This window comes from Danaus plexippus, assembly GCF_018135715.1.
Source record: "Danaus plexippus chromosome 22 unlocalized genomic scaffold, MEX_DaPlex mxdp_27, whole genome shotgun sequence".
Lineage (NCBI taxonomy): Eukaryota > Metazoa > Arthropoda > Insecta > Lepidoptera > Nymphalidae > Danaus > Danaus plexippus.
In genome coordinates this window covers 3,726-20,491 of record NW_026869855.1, presented here as the reverse complement: position 1 = coordinate 20,491, position 16,766 = coordinate 3,726, and the positions used below count along the sequence as shown (strand labels likewise).

The 16,766-nt window shown below is 36.6% G+C and overlaps 2 protein-coding genes across 2 annotated transcripts; one reads left to right on the top strand and one right to left on the bottom strand.

Annotated features, from left to right (window-relative positions):
* Positions 1–1,427: 1,427 nt before the first annotated feature.
* On the top strand, positions 1,428–14,860 carry LOC116773601 (ATP-sensitive inward rectifier potassium channel 11-like). The gene is made up of 10 exons (XM_032666081.2): positions 1,428–2,203; positions 2,637–2,778; positions 2,867–3,058; positions 4,290–4,361; positions 4,443–4,553; positions 4,923–5,029; positions 5,508–5,657; positions 6,321–6,440; positions 7,888–7,986; positions 8,242–14,860. The coding sequence occupies exons 1-10, from the start codon at positions 1,707–1,709 to the stop codon at positions 8,357–8,359; spliced, it is 1,608 nt and encodes a 535-aa protein (XP_032521972.1). The 5' UTR covers positions 1,428–1,706; the 3' UTR covers positions 8,360–14,860.
* Positions 14,473–16,218, bottom strand: LOC116773683 (chitin deacetylase 8). Its single transcript, XM_032666184.2, has 6 exons — positions 16,018–16,218; positions 15,590–15,902; positions 15,200–15,467; positions 14,939–15,125; positions 14,722–14,859; positions 14,473–14,571 (listed from the first exon to the last, which is right to left on the bottom strand). Exons 1-6 carry the CDS (start codon positions 16,186–16,188, stop codon positions 14,497–14,499), a joined length of 1,152 nt encoding a protein of 383 aa, XP_032522075.1. The 5' UTR covers positions 16,189–16,218; the 3' UTR covers positions 14,473–14,496.
* Between the last annotated feature and the right edge of the window lie 548 nt (positions 16,219–16,766).

The following is a 16,766-nucleotide window of genomic DNA, read 5'->3' as shown; positions in this document are numbered from 1 at the left end:
AGGCAGTCAAGGTCTTAACGAAATTGGTGCAATATTTGTTGAATCTTCTTCGTCCACGTCAAGTAGTTTCAAGTCCGTTTTCATATCAAACGAGTACATGATGGGCCTCGTGCCGACAGGTGGACCAGTTATTTATGGTTGGGAAACCTCCGCCATTAGCATCGTCTGACCATAATTAACAAGACTATTGAATAGTGTTTGAAAGCTGAAACATATCACTTGTCGTTCGAGTGGCTTCGTAATCCTCGTGGCGCCTTGACTTGTTAAACAAAAGAATTAAAACATATGACGTAATTGTTATTTAAATAACTCTCAAGTGTTGTGTTGCAGCTTGTAGGTACTGTGTCGTGTGCAATCCTTCGTGTTTGTTGTATACTTCAGTAACTACGTCACCGTCCTGCAAACGACTGACGTTTATTTAAGAGATAATCAGTGACTGTTGTCACTATTGTGAGGTTAATGACTAGTAATGTGCAGTCACCGCTTCACCAGTTAACCGTTTCCGTGTCTCATTCGCTCTAACCAATTACGACTGCAATTTTTGTAATAAGTGTGTAGGAAGTATTAAAATCTTCACATAAACTTATTTTTTATTAATGTCAAATTTGGATTGTTTTAAAATTTTATATTATTAGTAAAAATATTGAGTGACATGTAAATAAGTTATGTAACATTAAGACTTTAAACGTGTTTTACGAGAACAGGATTATATTTTAACAAAATAAATATTTGCACTTCGCGTAACATTTTCTTTATCGATAACATCCCACCGGCAGCTCTTACAACACTCATGATTAGTTAAGAAAAGAAATGTCTATTATTCTTCATTTTTTTTATAGGAGTAACTTGAAACATAGTTAGGCAGTCCTTAAGCCTTCCTTAAGCCGAGGAAGTGTTAGTAACGAGATAAAGGCAATGTATCAGTTGACATTCTCATATGAGGGGTGATTCTCATGCAGATTCATTTGGCAAGAGAAATCCTTTAAATATGTGAGATTTTACTTTCTTTTAAAAACGGTTTCAGTTAATATAATGCTATGTATAATAAAAGTCAATATGTTTGTACAAGAGAATGATCTATCACCGTGAGTTCGAGTTTAAACAAAGCGGAGGACGTATATACATAAATAAAAAATAAGTATGTATGGAAAATAAGCAAGCGCACCTACGCGAGACTGAACCCTCGTGAAAAACTATTGAAAACATATGAGCTTATATAATATTACATTATTAATACATTCAATAAAATTTAAGGAATCCTGTTTGAGTCTTATAATATTGTTTGGCGACGATGAGGGGACAGTTGTTTATGATATGTTATTTATTTAATTAATCTTCTCAAATGTAACGTGCAGCACATCGATGTACATATCGAGCCGCTAGTAGACTGACCCGCTCCTCTAATCAAGGTCGGCGGCGATCTTTCGCTCAGTGTTCACTCCTCGGCCGCGCAATTAGCACTGATAACAGTAGATAAGGTTATCATTACATCTCCGGCGACGAACGAGCGACATTGGACTTGAAGTGCTCATTCGATGGGAACCTGCGGCTATGGTGAAGCGTTCGCTTAGGAACTGAGGTTGAGTTCAGTTGTGTCTTGTTATGAGATGTTCCTTGTCTCTAAGAAACATTGCGTAAATTGTCCTTAAAATGAAAAGTCGTGAAACAGTAAGTTTTGAAATAGAAGTGTGAAGGTCTCGAAGATCATGGATTCAAGAAAAAATGACGAGGAGTTCGATGAAGTTAATAAACTTTACGATGAATGTTTAAATTACTTAAAAAACATCAGCAGTCGTCCTTGTGAAGATGATAAAATGAAACCAGCAAATAAAGACCCGGAGCACATATACGAGACCATAGAAGCCATGAGTGAGAAAGTTGAGAACAAACACTCAGAAGACATGTACAGTAGACCCAACAAAACTGAGAACATCGACAAACATCCCGCAGTACAATATAAAATAGAAAACGAAGGCTCTAAAGGAAGTTTAAATTCACTGTCTGAGACCAAATCTGAACGACTGAGACGGCTGTCGTCACAATTACCCAGGATCATCATAACAAAGAGCAACTCCAGTCTGGAGTCGAAGATAGATGAAAACAAGGAACTCGGACCCGGGACAAGGAAACACACTCACCAGAGAATCACCAACACACCTGTCTCTGATAAGACTGTGATTAAGAGCAGTTCCGATAACAGGAGGTGGGTCTTGTCTTTAACTTTTTAGTCATAAACTAGTAACTGATCTTATTGGTTGTAAAAATGTGTATCGTTAGGCACATGGATTATATTTATTGAGTAACTTCTTGGAGTTAAAGATTCTCATATGGTTACGTCCCGTGGGAAGAGAAATGTCTGTGTTTCTAACTCATGTTATAACAACGTATAGTGTGCAGGAGGTATGTCATGCTTAAAATTTGTTTTAAAACTTTGAAGATACCGTTTAAACCAAAATTATAATAAACGTTCACAATATTATCTTAACATTTGCTATATAATTTGATGCTTGCAACAGTAAGTATCAACTCGGAGCAGGAGCCAGGGAGCGAGACATGTGTTGAGATGATGGTATTTATCTTTAAAACTGTTATTTATCTTAATTTATTTCAAATAGAACATTCAATACCGTCTGTAGGTTGGAACCTCCTCTACGGTACAAGGCTCACTGCGACTTCCCTAAACGTCTCGTCTCCAAGAGTGGGAACGAGAATGTAGCACTCATCTCAAACGTACCGTTCGCTAAAATCCGTCTCCTCAACGACACCTTCCATACCTTGGTGAGTGTGAAACCTGAGCTATAATGTGGATCGGTTACGAAGCAAATCTCAGTCGTAGTGAATGATGCCCTGCTCGTGTCGTCCCCAGATAAACCTCCGTTGGCGCTGGCTGGTGGTGGGCACGGTGGTGGTTCACTTCTCCATCTGGTTGGTGTTCGCCGTATTCTGGTACGTGACGGCGATGGCTCACTACGACCTGGGACCGGAGCCTCCTCAGAGAACCTGCGTCACCGGCGGAACTGACTTCGTGACCATCTTCCTCGCCTCCGTTGAAGCTCAAGTGATTCATTTTCTTATGTTAACTACATCTTATTTACTTGCTTCATGTCTAACAGCCGAATATAACTCATATAAAACCTAATATTTTTATTATGAAAAGTTTCTTTACTTACAATACGACCAGTTGCTAGTTTTATTAAACGATTGGAATCCTCGAATAGTTTTTCAGTATAAATAGCGTGACTTATACATCTTAAGTATGTTATTATAAATATGGAAGAGTAATATCTGAATGTTTAATATCGTTGTTTGTTTTCGCTAACAAATTTTCATTTTTCTCCATAATTCAATTTATTTTCCAATACATTAACATTCGAACACAGATTCTCTACCAGATGCGTTAATTTATACATTGCGAGTGTGTATGTTTGTCTCTGTATATTTTCACTTCACACTTGACGGATATTAATAACATTTGTAAATATTTCAAATATGTCTTGCCAATTGAAATAAATTATTTCCCTCGTGCAAACGAAAATATAAACATTAGCAATAATATGAAATACTCATAGCAAGGTTATTATTTTTATTAATAAAATTAAGTCATTATCCTTATGATTGGAAATAAGTCTGTAATTGTAATCATTCAATTATCTTTTTGCAGTCGATGTATCAGTTCAATCAGTTTGAGATGAAGAGCGCCGCCCTCAAACATCGCTTACTTCATTTATTCATGAATCACACTCATTACTCCAAAATCGTTAATTTCCGGAATAATTTTTACCGTCAAATGAACTACATGCACTCAGAGGTCAATTAAAGTCAATTTAAATGTTTGGAGGAATAAGTATTTGGAAAAGTCCCCAGTCGGTGAGGTCTATGGGACAATGAATACTAGTCGTCGAGTCTGGGGTCTGACTAGGAATCAGGCTTTCTTTGTACTTAACAACATCTCATTCAAACTGAATGAATGAATGAAAATGAATGTAACTGATATATAATTTACAGAATCATTTAAATCTCAACTTTTAATAGACTTTAGTTTTGTCTGCATGTCGATGTTAGAGAAAATGAAAATATCGAATTGAATTGATTTATTTTATATTTAAATCGGAAGGCACGTTACATATAGATTAGTCAATATGTTACAAAACGCAGTAAAAATTCGGTGCGTTGCAAGGCTCTTGATAACAAACTGATATCTTATAAGTTCAACCGAAAACTGATGACGTATCAAAATACACAACACAATGAAATTTACATTAATCGACACATTTTCTTGAACCTTTCAGACGACCATCGGGTTTGGGGATCGAGCCATCGACGAGGAGTGTCCAGAGTCTATCTTCTTATTTATAATGCAGGTTAAATGACTTTCACCTCCATCGCTGACCAAATAATAAAAGATACGTTACTAGTAATATCAGTGATGTCATTTTTTCCAGTTAATCCTGGGCACTGGTTTGTCCGGAGTCCTCACCTGCGTTGTGTACGCTAAACTCACGAGACCAGAGAAAATGACGAGGGATGGAGTCGGGTTCAGCAAGAAAGCTGTTGTGAGTGAGTTATATCTTGGTAACTGAATACTGTAGTGGCAACACACAGATGAATCTCTTTTCTGGGATGAAATATATAAAGAACCAGACCAGAGATATAAATAATACTTTAGATAAAGTAATTCACGTTAATGAAGTCATTTTATAATACAACTCTGTAATTAAAGTTTTAAATATTATAATTTAGACCAACTGCCAAGTTTTTTTTTGCCAGTATGCAGCTCACATTCTAGTGGACCTTTCTTTATCAGCTGTTCTTTCGAGTTTTATTAAGACTTATTTATTGTTATATTCAATTTTATTAAGGTAGATAGTAAGCGATGTTTAAGGTCCATGGTTCAAGTGTTCTCTGTATTTGTTACGATCAAGATCTGTTTGCGGGACGGCCGCCTGTGCCTGATGTTCCGCGTCTGGGACCTCAACTACGACCACATCATCAGCTCCGAGTTTTCAGCTCACTTTATCAACACTCACAGGTTCATATTATTAAAATATCGAGAGTATGTACTATAGTCATTTAATTACACATTAAAATACTGAGTCAAGTCAGTTTAAGGTAAAATGGTTCTGAGACATGCTTAGTATTAACTTACTTACAAGCTGAAGAGGTCAGTGTCTTTCATAGAGGAAAATGAAGAGTAGGTCAGGAACGATCGATTGGTTTATTGATCACGATTCTTGGTTGAGATTTTAATGTGATAGTAGTGTTTGGAGTTTTATTTGATATAGGTTGATCAGGAAACTGGAAATGATGCTCCTAGTTACAACAATGCAACAAATAATCAACGTCAAGTTTTTTGTCGGTGGAACCAATATTCTGAAACGGTTACAGCTTCCGTCCATAAGGAACAAATACAAATACAGTTGGTTTTTGACATACATAAACTTGTATATTATTACGAAATTTTATATTATTGATAAGTATATTATGACAATTATATCTTTTGATCGTAGAACAAAAGAAGGTGAAGTAATCCGCTACCACGCTCAGACGCTGCCTCTTCATCAGCGTCAGTTCCTTCTGTGGCCAGTGACGTTGGTCCACGAAATCGACGAGCACAGTCCTCTGTACAAAATGACTCCCAAAAACATCAATGAATACAGGTGAGTTTCAATCTAATATTTAGGTTTATACCAACATTACTACTTCAAGAACCAACTGAAAATATTTTCCAAGGTTGGAATTAAAAAATCACGTCGAATGTTCTTTAAGTTTATTCCTTGTTTAAAACATTCATTGGCCATTGAAGTCGTGGTGGCCTGGAGGTTTAAAGGCCCGCGTCTCATACGTGAGGGCGCGGGTTCAAAACCTGGCAAGTACCAATGTGATCTTTTCCGATTCTTATGTACTTTCTAAGAGTATTTAGACACCACTGACGGACGGTGAAGGAAAACATAGTGAGGAAACCTGGTCTTATAATTTCAAATTATAAGATTCAAATCGCCAACCCGTCTTGAGCAAGCGTGGTGATTGATGCTCTAACCTTCTCCATGTGAGAAGAAGCCTTTGCTCAGCAGTGGGCTCCGATAGGCTGATGGTGGCGTTGGTGGTGGTGATTGGCCAACAATGTCACGTGTCGACTTTTGTGTTTAGTCTGAGTGAGGTTGTCCGTTATACGGAAATATTTTTTTGAGTGATCTATCTGTTATACATGTATTTTAATTTAAACCGATCACAGCTTTGTTCGATGAAGACAAGTACATATAACATGTGCTATTTATGTCTGTTCCTAATTGCAAACAAAAATGTATAACAAATATTTTCAGTTTTGAGATAACAATAAGTTTGAAGGGAGCCTCCGCTTCCATGGGCACGTTTACGCAGAGCCAGAGCTCCTACCTTCCTCGGGAGATCGTCTGGGGTCATCGATTCCTGCCCGTCGTCAAGTGAGAATCTATTTCGGATACTCTCATATCTTATTGAATGATATATTATTAAATTATATATTAACTAACGACTTTGGTCCAATGTATTACAAACCAGTGTTGCTCGGTGTCGTTGTATAACAAAAATAATAATTAAAAAAAACTAAAAAACATGCTTTTTATAGAAAACCGAACTAAAAAATGAAAAAATAAATAAATTTTAATAAATTTAATTTAAGAATAGTGTTAAAAATTTCAATAAATATAAATTAATAATAGTGTGAATAAAACAAAAAATTATTTTAAAAAAGTGTTGGGCGCATGGCGTCAATAGTTATAAATATTTTATAAAAGATATGAGTAGAGTGATTATCATTTCGATAATATCTTAAAAAGCAACCCACGCTTTGTTTAAAATAAAATATTTTTTTTCTATTCACACTATTATTAATTTAAATTTATTGAAATTTATTTTCTATTTTTTAGTTCGGTTTTCTATAAAAAGCGTGTTTTTTAGTTTTATTAAACTATTATTTATTTTCTACTATTTAGTTTGGTTTATTTATAATAGCTTGTTTTTTTTTATTTTAAACTATTGCACGATTCATGATGCGAAGCTTCAGAGAGTGCTTTACGATCGAAAAAGTTTTTCGCCTCATTTTGGCAACTATTTTTAGTATTATTAGTTTAGCCTTGTTAGTTAATGGAATCAAGACATTTTGCATACTATTGTCGAGATAATTTAATGGAGATTAATTCTAAACTTGCTAAAAATTAATTTAGGGCAATAGAAAAGGAAAAATATATCAAAATAGGTCAAAAAAAATTTGTGTTCGTCATGTATGAAACTCCGGAAACACTGTAACCTATGAGAAAATCAATGATTTGAGTTAATTTTTTTTTAATTCTAATCGACAATAGTAGATCATCGAATGCGAATGGCTCAAAAATTCAGTGTCGTTTAATTACAATAAATAAATTAATTACGTTTCTTACCTTATGGACTATAGACGAAAATTATATAAATTAACAAAAATCATATTTTGCAAATTGAAAAATGGAATAATTTTATCAATTAAGTGTATTGTCTTATGTCCTCGATAAATCTACATAGTTTAAACGAAATATGGCCGTTTAAAGAGGGTCAAAATCGCGCCCAAAGAGGTCGGTTACAAACATACAAACATACATGTGAAGCTAATAAAGCTTGTAAAAACATTTACCAAAAAACTTGGTTTTTAATTTTTATAACAACAAGAACGATCTTCTTGGAATTTCATTGATTTATCCATATAACCTTCAGACGTTCACAGACTTCAATACCTCAGGTTCAAATCGAAACACATTTTAGTGTTTATTTATTTTAAATAACCATACAGGTAGGAAAAAGTGATACAAGTATTGTAAAGAAATCCTTTAGATTTTTCTTATAGACTTTATGTGAAAGTTATTCTGTTGTAATTTTCAGATATGACGGTCGGAGACAGAAGTACGAAATCGACCACTCCAAGCTGGACACCACGGAACCCGCGGAGACGCCGTATTGCAGCGCCTATGACTTGTACAGGTACTGCGATACTTGGTTGGTTTGTGAAGTAGACGGCAGCTTCGACAAGCAACTTGTTCTAATGAAATGATACCGAGCTCTGGATCACTTCCGTGGTGTTAGACATAGGATATAACATGTATTTGTAATCCTTTGTGATAATCCCATAACTGCGTATTATATACAACTGTACACTTATTGCTATATTGATACCAATATCCTCAAAAACAAGGTTTTTTTATATATTTGATATTTAATCTTTCATGTTGTCAAAAGGTCCTCGAATACTCCAGCTAAGACGGAATGTCCGTCGACTCCGGGCAGCTTCTGTGAGATGATGTCAACATTTCGTATCGGAAGACAATCCTCGTTCAGAAGACGAGACAAATCGTAAAATGAAAAACGTTTATAACACTTGATTACAACATCAGTGTTGTAATCAGACAGTGTTTGTATAGTAATAAAACAAAATATTGGCGTTGAGAAGAGGCTGACCGTTTTATAAGAATATATAAGTGGTAGGTGGTCGATACAACTCTGGGGAATGTATGAGAATATTGATATTACAAATCTGACTATTTGTTTTTATAAAACTATCCGTATGGTTCTGTTAAAAAAGCGTTGATGTTGCTTTGATTGTTATTATTGCATTCAAATTATTATTATATGTATTGTCATTGTTAATAAATTAACTACGGGATCAATTTTGATATTATAAAATTTAAGATAATATTGTGCAAAGTAAACACGTCACACACACGGACAGAGTCGTTGTGGCGCGGCAGAGCGGGTAGTCGGGAATGGGCTATAAAAGGGCCTGCATGGGCCTAGTGTAGACTTTCCCATCACCCGATGCCACCCTCCCCTTCAACGGCGTTCTAAGCCGAGGTCCGGCCTCTTAGAGGCACCTTTGGGACGGGCGTGACCCCTCGGGCTCTTCAGGCCCGAATTTAACAGGTAGGTCCCATCAGGCCACCCACCCCTCCTAGTGACCCTGTCAAGCCAAGCCAATAGGGCTAACACCTAAAGTGATGTCGAAACTAAAAAAAATAATTGTGTAGACTGTAGTCATTCGTACTTGACTCAGTACAAAGCTCTAAGCACACGACAAAACTGTCGCTTTGCTTGGTAGAACCAGGGTGCAGTATTTCAACATAGCCAGCTGCGTTTGTTGTGTAGTTCTGCTTTGCGACACTCCACATGTGACCTTTATAGTTAATTCTAAACTGTTATCATTATTTATGTCATTGACTTTGTAGTAAATAACATAAATAATCAATTCAATACCATTAAATTTAAAGAAATAAATACCTTTTTTTCATAATGAAGAATTTTAGATGTTTAAAATTATCAGGTTTCACCTGCATAACCATAGCTACGCAGATGTGCGAGTGCAGACATAACAACGAGTCTTGGTTGGTATAAATAGAGGCAAAATAGTACAGATTCAAAGTATTCTAGTTCGAGCCGTGTCAGCGATCGGTCCTCTTCGACAATAATCAAGAATAAGGCATTCGTGGAGTCAGTCATGCTGAAATTACTCTTTTTAAAAACAATGAAGTGACATTAACTTCAGCATATCATACTCATTCCATTAAAATGGGAACTCAAGATTCCTGACGCTGGACCGCTCCTACCTCTTGACCCTATCCTAATTTATTATATTTTAAAATCGGGTTGGAGCTAAAAAAATATCTGGATCCAATAGTATATCGGATCGAAGTCTAATAAGGTCTCACGATGCACTTATAACTCAATTCAAACGATAAAACATTCACTTTTAGACTCTTTATGAACATATTTTATTGAATTGATTTAAAATAAATGTTATAAAGTATCCACCTATATTTGTGAGTATGGGTATAACGCCAGATGCAAATAAATAAATATCACTCACAAAGAGACAACTCCAACCCAACTATATGAAAGTGGAAATATATATTAGGTAGCATTGTAGAAAAAAGCTAATCGGTGGTCGGTCATTTATCACAAAGTTGTACAAAATTTACAATAGATGGCGGTTTCTAAAGTTACCTAGTCAAGTTTGTAATTTACACTACTAAGTTTCCACTAGGTGTCCACTATACGTAGCAAAAGCCCATTTATTTAGTCAGGTTTGTGGCTTACCGTTACCTGAGGGTTTTTTTGCATGCCTAAGTCTATAGAAACACTTGCCATGTTAGGGTTTTGATAAAAATCGCCACACTGTGTATGCGGGTCGGCGATCGCAGGGCGTAACTTATCGTACCTGCAGCAGTGTCCCTGCTGATTGCGACTGGTCCGGTAACATATTTATTTTTACGCTACTTTAAATCGTTATACCCTCATTATTTATTCTTTAAGCCTCGTCCGTTGAACTTAAGGATGTGCCGCGTGGAAGAAATGTTTAGTCGGAGAGCAAGGATCGTTGGCGATCCTTTTATGCCACATAATAAAAGAATAATGGGAACGAAATGAACACAAAACAAATGAATCTGAAGTAAACAGAAATCCATCACGAATAAGTTTACTTTCCTTTAAAACAATTGTTGTTTTTTCTAGACATTTCGGTATCACGAGAGTTCATAGCATGACAACATCTCGTGGATCCGGTCACTGGCAAAAACTTCTTTATTGTATATATTGAATAAAGAAGAAGAAACAGCGTCTATGGAAAGATTGGAATTCTTCTGATTTGTAAATACAGTATGCTTAGCGATGTTGGAACAACGAAACGAACACCGTGCAAACTATTAAAAACTAACTGTTGGGTTATTGGTCAGTATATTGAGAGTTCGTATATTGTACTTCTAAAGTCATGAAAATTACGTTACATGTATTAAATGTTTGGTACTACGCAGCAATCGAAGCCTCAATATAAATCCCTATTTTTATTATTTTCACTTCCAAGATTACGAGACAGGGAAGAACGAACTAAAAAGATATGTACTTAAAATTCCAGTTGAACTATTCTTGTTAGTAATATTTGTAATTTATAAAAGGAGTTTCACGGTTAAAAAAAGAACTTTTACCGACGACAAGCAAGGCTTCCCGGATACGTGTTCAGATGTCGATACTCAATATGAATTTAAACCGTTTATGAAGTAAATATAACTTCAACATTGAAATAAAACAAATTGTATTTCAGAGTTACTACGCGATTTTAATTATTTTAATTGCATACTCCTAACGTTTCGGTTACTTTTCAGCAACCGTGATCACGGGCAGACGAGATGAGAATGTCTGTCTGATTTTTTAATTATATTTAAAATTCGGGACATATTACACTCCTGTTAAGCGAAAGGCCTGATCATTATTTTGTTTTGGGGTCCAGGTCACACTGGTATTGATGGTAATGACTCAGTGGATTCGTGCGTCAAGCAGGCAACCCAAATTAGCGCTTATTCATGTCATTGAATATATCTACATTATCTAAATCATCGTCGGCGCAAGACTGTTTGCAGACTCGTCGTGGTCATTACGTATCAGTGAACCGTATACATGATGACTTTCACGGGAAGATAGTTGCAGTGGTTTCCCCTCGCCTTCTGCACCAGCACTTTTTTGGGGCAATTTAGACCCCAAGGCTTGCTGTAGCCTGTTCCAGACAGTGGTGTCTAAATACTCTTAGAAAGTACTGGCAATTATCCCAGCATTAGCCTGGGTCTGCCTTCCTGCTCAAACTCCTCCACTTTGTACGGTCTTAAACATCCGCGGTGGTAAGTCCATTGGCTCTCATATTCTGCTTCACGGTGTCCAGCCATCGCTTTTTTGGGCGTCCTGGGGGTCTTGCTCTAGGGACCGACATATCAAGGCAAATTTTTCCGACGTAGTTCTCAGGTCGGCGTGCAACGTGGCCATACCATCTCAGGCGACTCTCTTGAAGCTTATCCGCTACGTCACGGACTCCAAGACTACCTCGGATAAATGTGTTACGTATACGGTCAGCCCGCGTTACGCCACACATCCAGCTCAGCATCTTAATCTCCGTGACGTAAAGCTCCTGAGTGTGCCTGGACAGTGTTGGCCAACATTCGCTTCCATATAAGAGAACCGGTCGGATTATGCTCTTGTATATTAGTCCCTTGAGCTTGGTAGGTATTCTGCGGTCGCAGACCACACCTGTGACCTCACGCCATTTCGCCCAAGCAGCGCTGATCCGGGCTTGGACATCGTGATCGATGCCTCCGGACTCATGCAGAATAGATCCAAAGTACCTAAACTTTTCCGACTTAACGGCTGGTTCAGGACCTATATGGATAGTGCAAGAGTCCGGGCTTCCGCAAGCCATGTATTCGGTCTTCGTCACATTTAGTTTAAGACCACCGTTCTCAAGCGTACCCTTCCAGAGGTTCACTCTTCGCTCTAGCGTCAACCTGCTCTCATCAATGAGCGCTATGTCATCGGCATACATCATCAGCCATGGAGGCTGGTATGGAGGCTGGTGCTTCAACGAGGGCTTATACTTGGTAAGTAATATTTTGTATTTTGTAAAACTTTCTAGACTCCAGTCAAAAATTTAATTGTTTGAATAAAATACCTGAAAGCTATTCATATTAAAGCTAGTGATTAAACGCTTATCAATTATCAGAATAAAGATTGGGACATAAGTATGGAACCGTGTTATCAAGATATCCGAAACTCGTCGCAATTAAAACTAAAATTCTGACGCTATTTAAAACAATACTTTAGAATAGACTGGGAGACGATATGAAGCATGCCGATGCAGTGAGTCGCAGTTCAACAAAAGGTCATACTCAGTCAATAAAAGACCTAGTTAGTTAACTCTTACTTTCATGTAAATTAGTACACGCGAAAACCTTAGATGTCATTAAAAGACATTTAGTTTTGTCAAGTTTTCGAGGGTATCTAATATATATATGATATTCGCTGGTGACTGGTGTTTCACTATCAGTTGCAAGATAATTAATTACATATCACAATAAGCCAATCACCGGAAGGTTAGGCATGTAGTGATATTAAAAATAATTATAAAAATAATAATAATCGATTATGTACGAAATCCTTTAATAGGTCAGTTTCTTTTACAAGGATGAAGTTTATGTTAAAATTTCCCTACCAAATAGAAATATTGGTTTTAAGAGATGTGGGGAACTAATTAAATCGGATTACTGGTTTCCTAATATGACTCGTTTTATTAAAAAATATGTAAATAATTGCTTAGATTGTTCTTATGCAAAGGAGATTTTAGCAAACAAAACTGTGAATTGCATTCCTAAGCCACCCATCCCGATGGAAGTAGTTAACATTGATCATCTCGGGCCTTTTAGTAAAACTAAAAAGGGTCATCAATATATTTGAATGATAATCGGTTTCTTTAGATTAGATATGAGATATCAATATGATAGGCATCGTGAACCTGAGAGTAAGTTTCTCAAGAGTGATTTAGTTCTCTGGAAGCAATCGCCGACGGGAAGTGAAGTTAAACTGCTGCGACTGCTGTATTCTGGGCCTTACGTTGTAAAAGAGATTCTTAATAAGGGGCGGTATGAAATCTTTAGCGTTAAAGTTATGAGCTGTTATAAAAAGTTTTCGGGAATTGTTACATCAGATTCTGTTAGAGAATATCGTAGTGCTCCGGACTGTAGCGAGACTAATATATTTTTTTTATGATAAAGGGGGGAAAACGAGCAGACGGCCTATTTGATAGAGGTAGTACTGTCTCCCATGGACATCCGCAAAATAATTTTGCGGATGCGTTGCCACCTTTGTTTGGGGAAGAGAGAGAGAGGAAAGGTTGGAAAAAGGGAAACGCAGCCATTAAACGCTTCTTCACGCCGATCTTCTCTGAGAGAGTTGTACTTCCCCGGTCGTTCCAGCCCACTTTCGATCTGTAGTTACATGACTACAGCTAGGCTTTACCACCTTAAATAGTAGAGATTAGGACGGAGATGACCTTATTGATTTATTAGAAAGCTAATTGAACGTTTGCGCTTATTGAGGTACCATTGTCCCGGGATAGCGGACTGGTAAAAAAATAATAAAAGTAGGTGCGGTTTTGATTAAGGGGCGACAGCGGTCCGCAACACTAGCGGACGAGGTGTGGAATGATGTGCTGTATCGCGAAGGGATGAGGAGAGGAATGATAGTGATTATGTAAAAAACATGTTTGATATAATTAGTCATTATTCTGTCGAAATTGGCTATTAACAAGTGTTTTACAAAGAAGTTGTACAGTTTTAATTTTTTTTTTTAAGTCTACCGTGTCTTGTAAATAAAGTAATATATGTTATTTTATAATCTTACCACAATAAATAATTTAATGTTGCCTACACACTGTGTTACAACCATTAAACAAAACGACAACTCATCCGAGGAGTCAACTGTATATTTTATCAAAAATACTTAATATTATTCATATTAATTTTTATTGTATGAGCAAAACAGAGTTTATAGGTTCTGTATAACAAATATATAAAGTATACTCGTAACTATACTGGACTAGTAAAAAGAATTTGAACCGTTACTTATAGCCTTTTACTTTATAAAATAAAAGACCTTTGTCTGTACACTACCGTGTAATAAAATTATCTAGACGCCACGAGGATTGTTAAGCCAAGGATAGACTCGGGGACATCTGTTGCAGATTGTCATGTAATAAGTATTCTGAAATATAATAAAAAATGCTAGTTATTAAAGTCCCGTATTTTTAAGAGAACTGCGTAGTATATGAAGCCTAACAAAGATGTTTTTTTTTTCATAAACTATAAAATTTTCGTATATTGATTTTTAATTGTCCGACAAACTAATACTTACGCCACTTTCCTCCTCTTTCAGAGCGGAGCAGGTCGTCCGACGACAGGCAGCAGGGACGAAGCGGGGACAATCCTGTTTTACAAACTCATTCAGTGGTACCGGGTTCTTTACCCAGTTGACTACCTCATTAGCGTTCACCTGTGTTTACAAATATGCAGACATTTAATTCCGACGTAATTTTGTGACTAATGATAGACTGTTACAGAAAAAGTGGTACCAAAAATGCGTCGTTCATATTTTGGACCATATTCATAAAGCGGACCAGAGCGCCTTTAACTCCCGGATTGATCCTAACGAACCATTCGTGGACATAGAATCCGAAAGGAGAACGATTGCCGAGGTAGTGCTTCTCGAATGCTTTTACGATGTATTGGAACCAAGCATCTTCGTCGCTTAAGTTAGGACTGGAAACAATTCATTCGTTATTGCTTTATTTCTCTTATAATTATTATTAAATGTTGAATATTCGGTTAGTTACTTGGAAAAACAGGCATCAACAAAAGAGCAAGGGAAACCCTCCAGATCAGTCCAGGAGATCATGGGAATGACCCAAACACCGGGAACAGACGCTGTAGGGCAAGGGGCGATGACGCAATCCTGGATTGAAGCGTAGTCGAGAGTGTAGGGCCAGAGACCGGGATCAGTAAACCTGACAGTCGGCCAACTCAAGTCGTAAGTCAAACCGTTCTCTTTTATCATTTGATAGGTACTGTTGCCGGACAACTGAAGGAAAGGACTGCGAATCCCTGTAACGATAAGTATAGTTTTATTGCTATGAATAAATATCTATTATTGCTCATATTTTGTTTAAAAATATATTTTAAACTGAGATAAAGAGACGCAATCAGAAAAATATAACAATTCGAACCTTGGATAGATCTTTGGGGAATATTTGCAAAATGAGACACGAGAATTCTCTGATCTACGAATTCTCTGGTGGATTCTTCAACGGTGGCTTCTTTCCAGTATGTTTGATTAGTTTTGTGAGTGATCGAATGAAGAGCAATTTCAAAGCCCCGGTTGTATAACTCGTTAACAATGCTGTAATCTGTGTACTCATGGTTGATGAAGAATGTCACTCCGATGGGACACCTGTTCGAGTTGGCTCTATTGTAGAGGATACTGCGATAGGTCTCGATGTTCACTGTGGTCACTGCGTCATCGAATGTGAGTATAACGAACTGAGGAAAACAAATGTATTAAACTCTCTATGACTTTCTATGTTCTATGTAAAACATTTCAAAATGATCGAAGGTGGTACTATTAAATGGTAGATTTAAATCAAAACATTTCAACCTGTGGTGTATCGCGGGCTTCCAAGTTTCCAGGGATTTCAGTGGACGAGCATCTACAGTTTGGCAACTTGCATTTCTCCGGATCACACTTTTCCGCCGCGGGAAGACTATCGTTCTGACAATGAACGGACACAAAAAGGACCAAACCTAATAAAACTGAAGTGCACCTCATGTTAGTAATATTAAATTCCTATCAATGTCAACCTTTTTTGTTTTTTTGTCTTATATATATATATATATATTTATCATTTGATAGCCTTAATCGCGTTTGATAATATGTGATTTTTATTATAGCGATCCCTAATCAAGTCGGTTGTGGTTATTTGTCAGAATCTTTTTTCTGCTGCAATTAATTCCTTAATATAGATGCTTCTTAAAAGAATTAAAATTTATTAAATTAAAGAAATAAAAAACAGCAGAGCAACTGTAACTGTATATATTGGTACTGATCGTGTAGATGAGTTCTCATTGTTTATTTATTTTTTATTTTATTAATTAATTAAAACAATTTTTTCGAACTCCCTTCAGTATTAAAAAGCAGAGTAACAGGAATTAGGGACCGACATACCGTTCCCGATGAGTTTGTACGATTATTACGATTAATTTGCGTTTTTGAACGTTTTTTTAATTTATTATTTGTTGTAGTCGTTTTATGAGCTACTGTTTGTCTGCAAGAGTGACTGACAAATTTTATTTTTATCTACTTTCTTTTTATAATTTTTTCATTAAAATGACTGACTACTTAAGTGC

Coding starts and splice junctions, on each gene's coding strand:
- LOC116773601 (XM_032666081.2), top strand. CDS start 1,707: ATGGATTCAAGAAAAAATGACGAGGAGTTCGATGAAGTTAATAAACTT. Junction 2,779..2,866: donor ACGACACCTTCCATACCTTG/GTGAGTGTGAAA, acceptor TGTCGTCCCCAG/ATAAACCTCCGTTGGCGCTG. Junction 3,059..4,289: donor TCGCCTCCGTTGAAGCTCAA/GTGATTCATTTT, acceptor TGAACCTTTCAG/ACGACCATCGGGTTTGGGGA.
- LOC116773683 (XM_032666184.2), bottom strand. CDS start 16,188: ATGAGGTGCACTTCAGTTTTATTAGGTTTGGTCCTTTTTGTGTCCGTT. Junction 15,126..15,199: donor GTTGATGCCTGTTTTTCCAA/GTAACTAACCGA, acceptor AATTGTTTCCAG/TCCTAACTTAAGCGACGAAG. Junction 14,572..14,721: donor TGAAAGAGGAGGAAAGTGGC/GTAAGTATTAGT, acceptor ATTATATTTCAG/AATACTTATTACATGACAAT.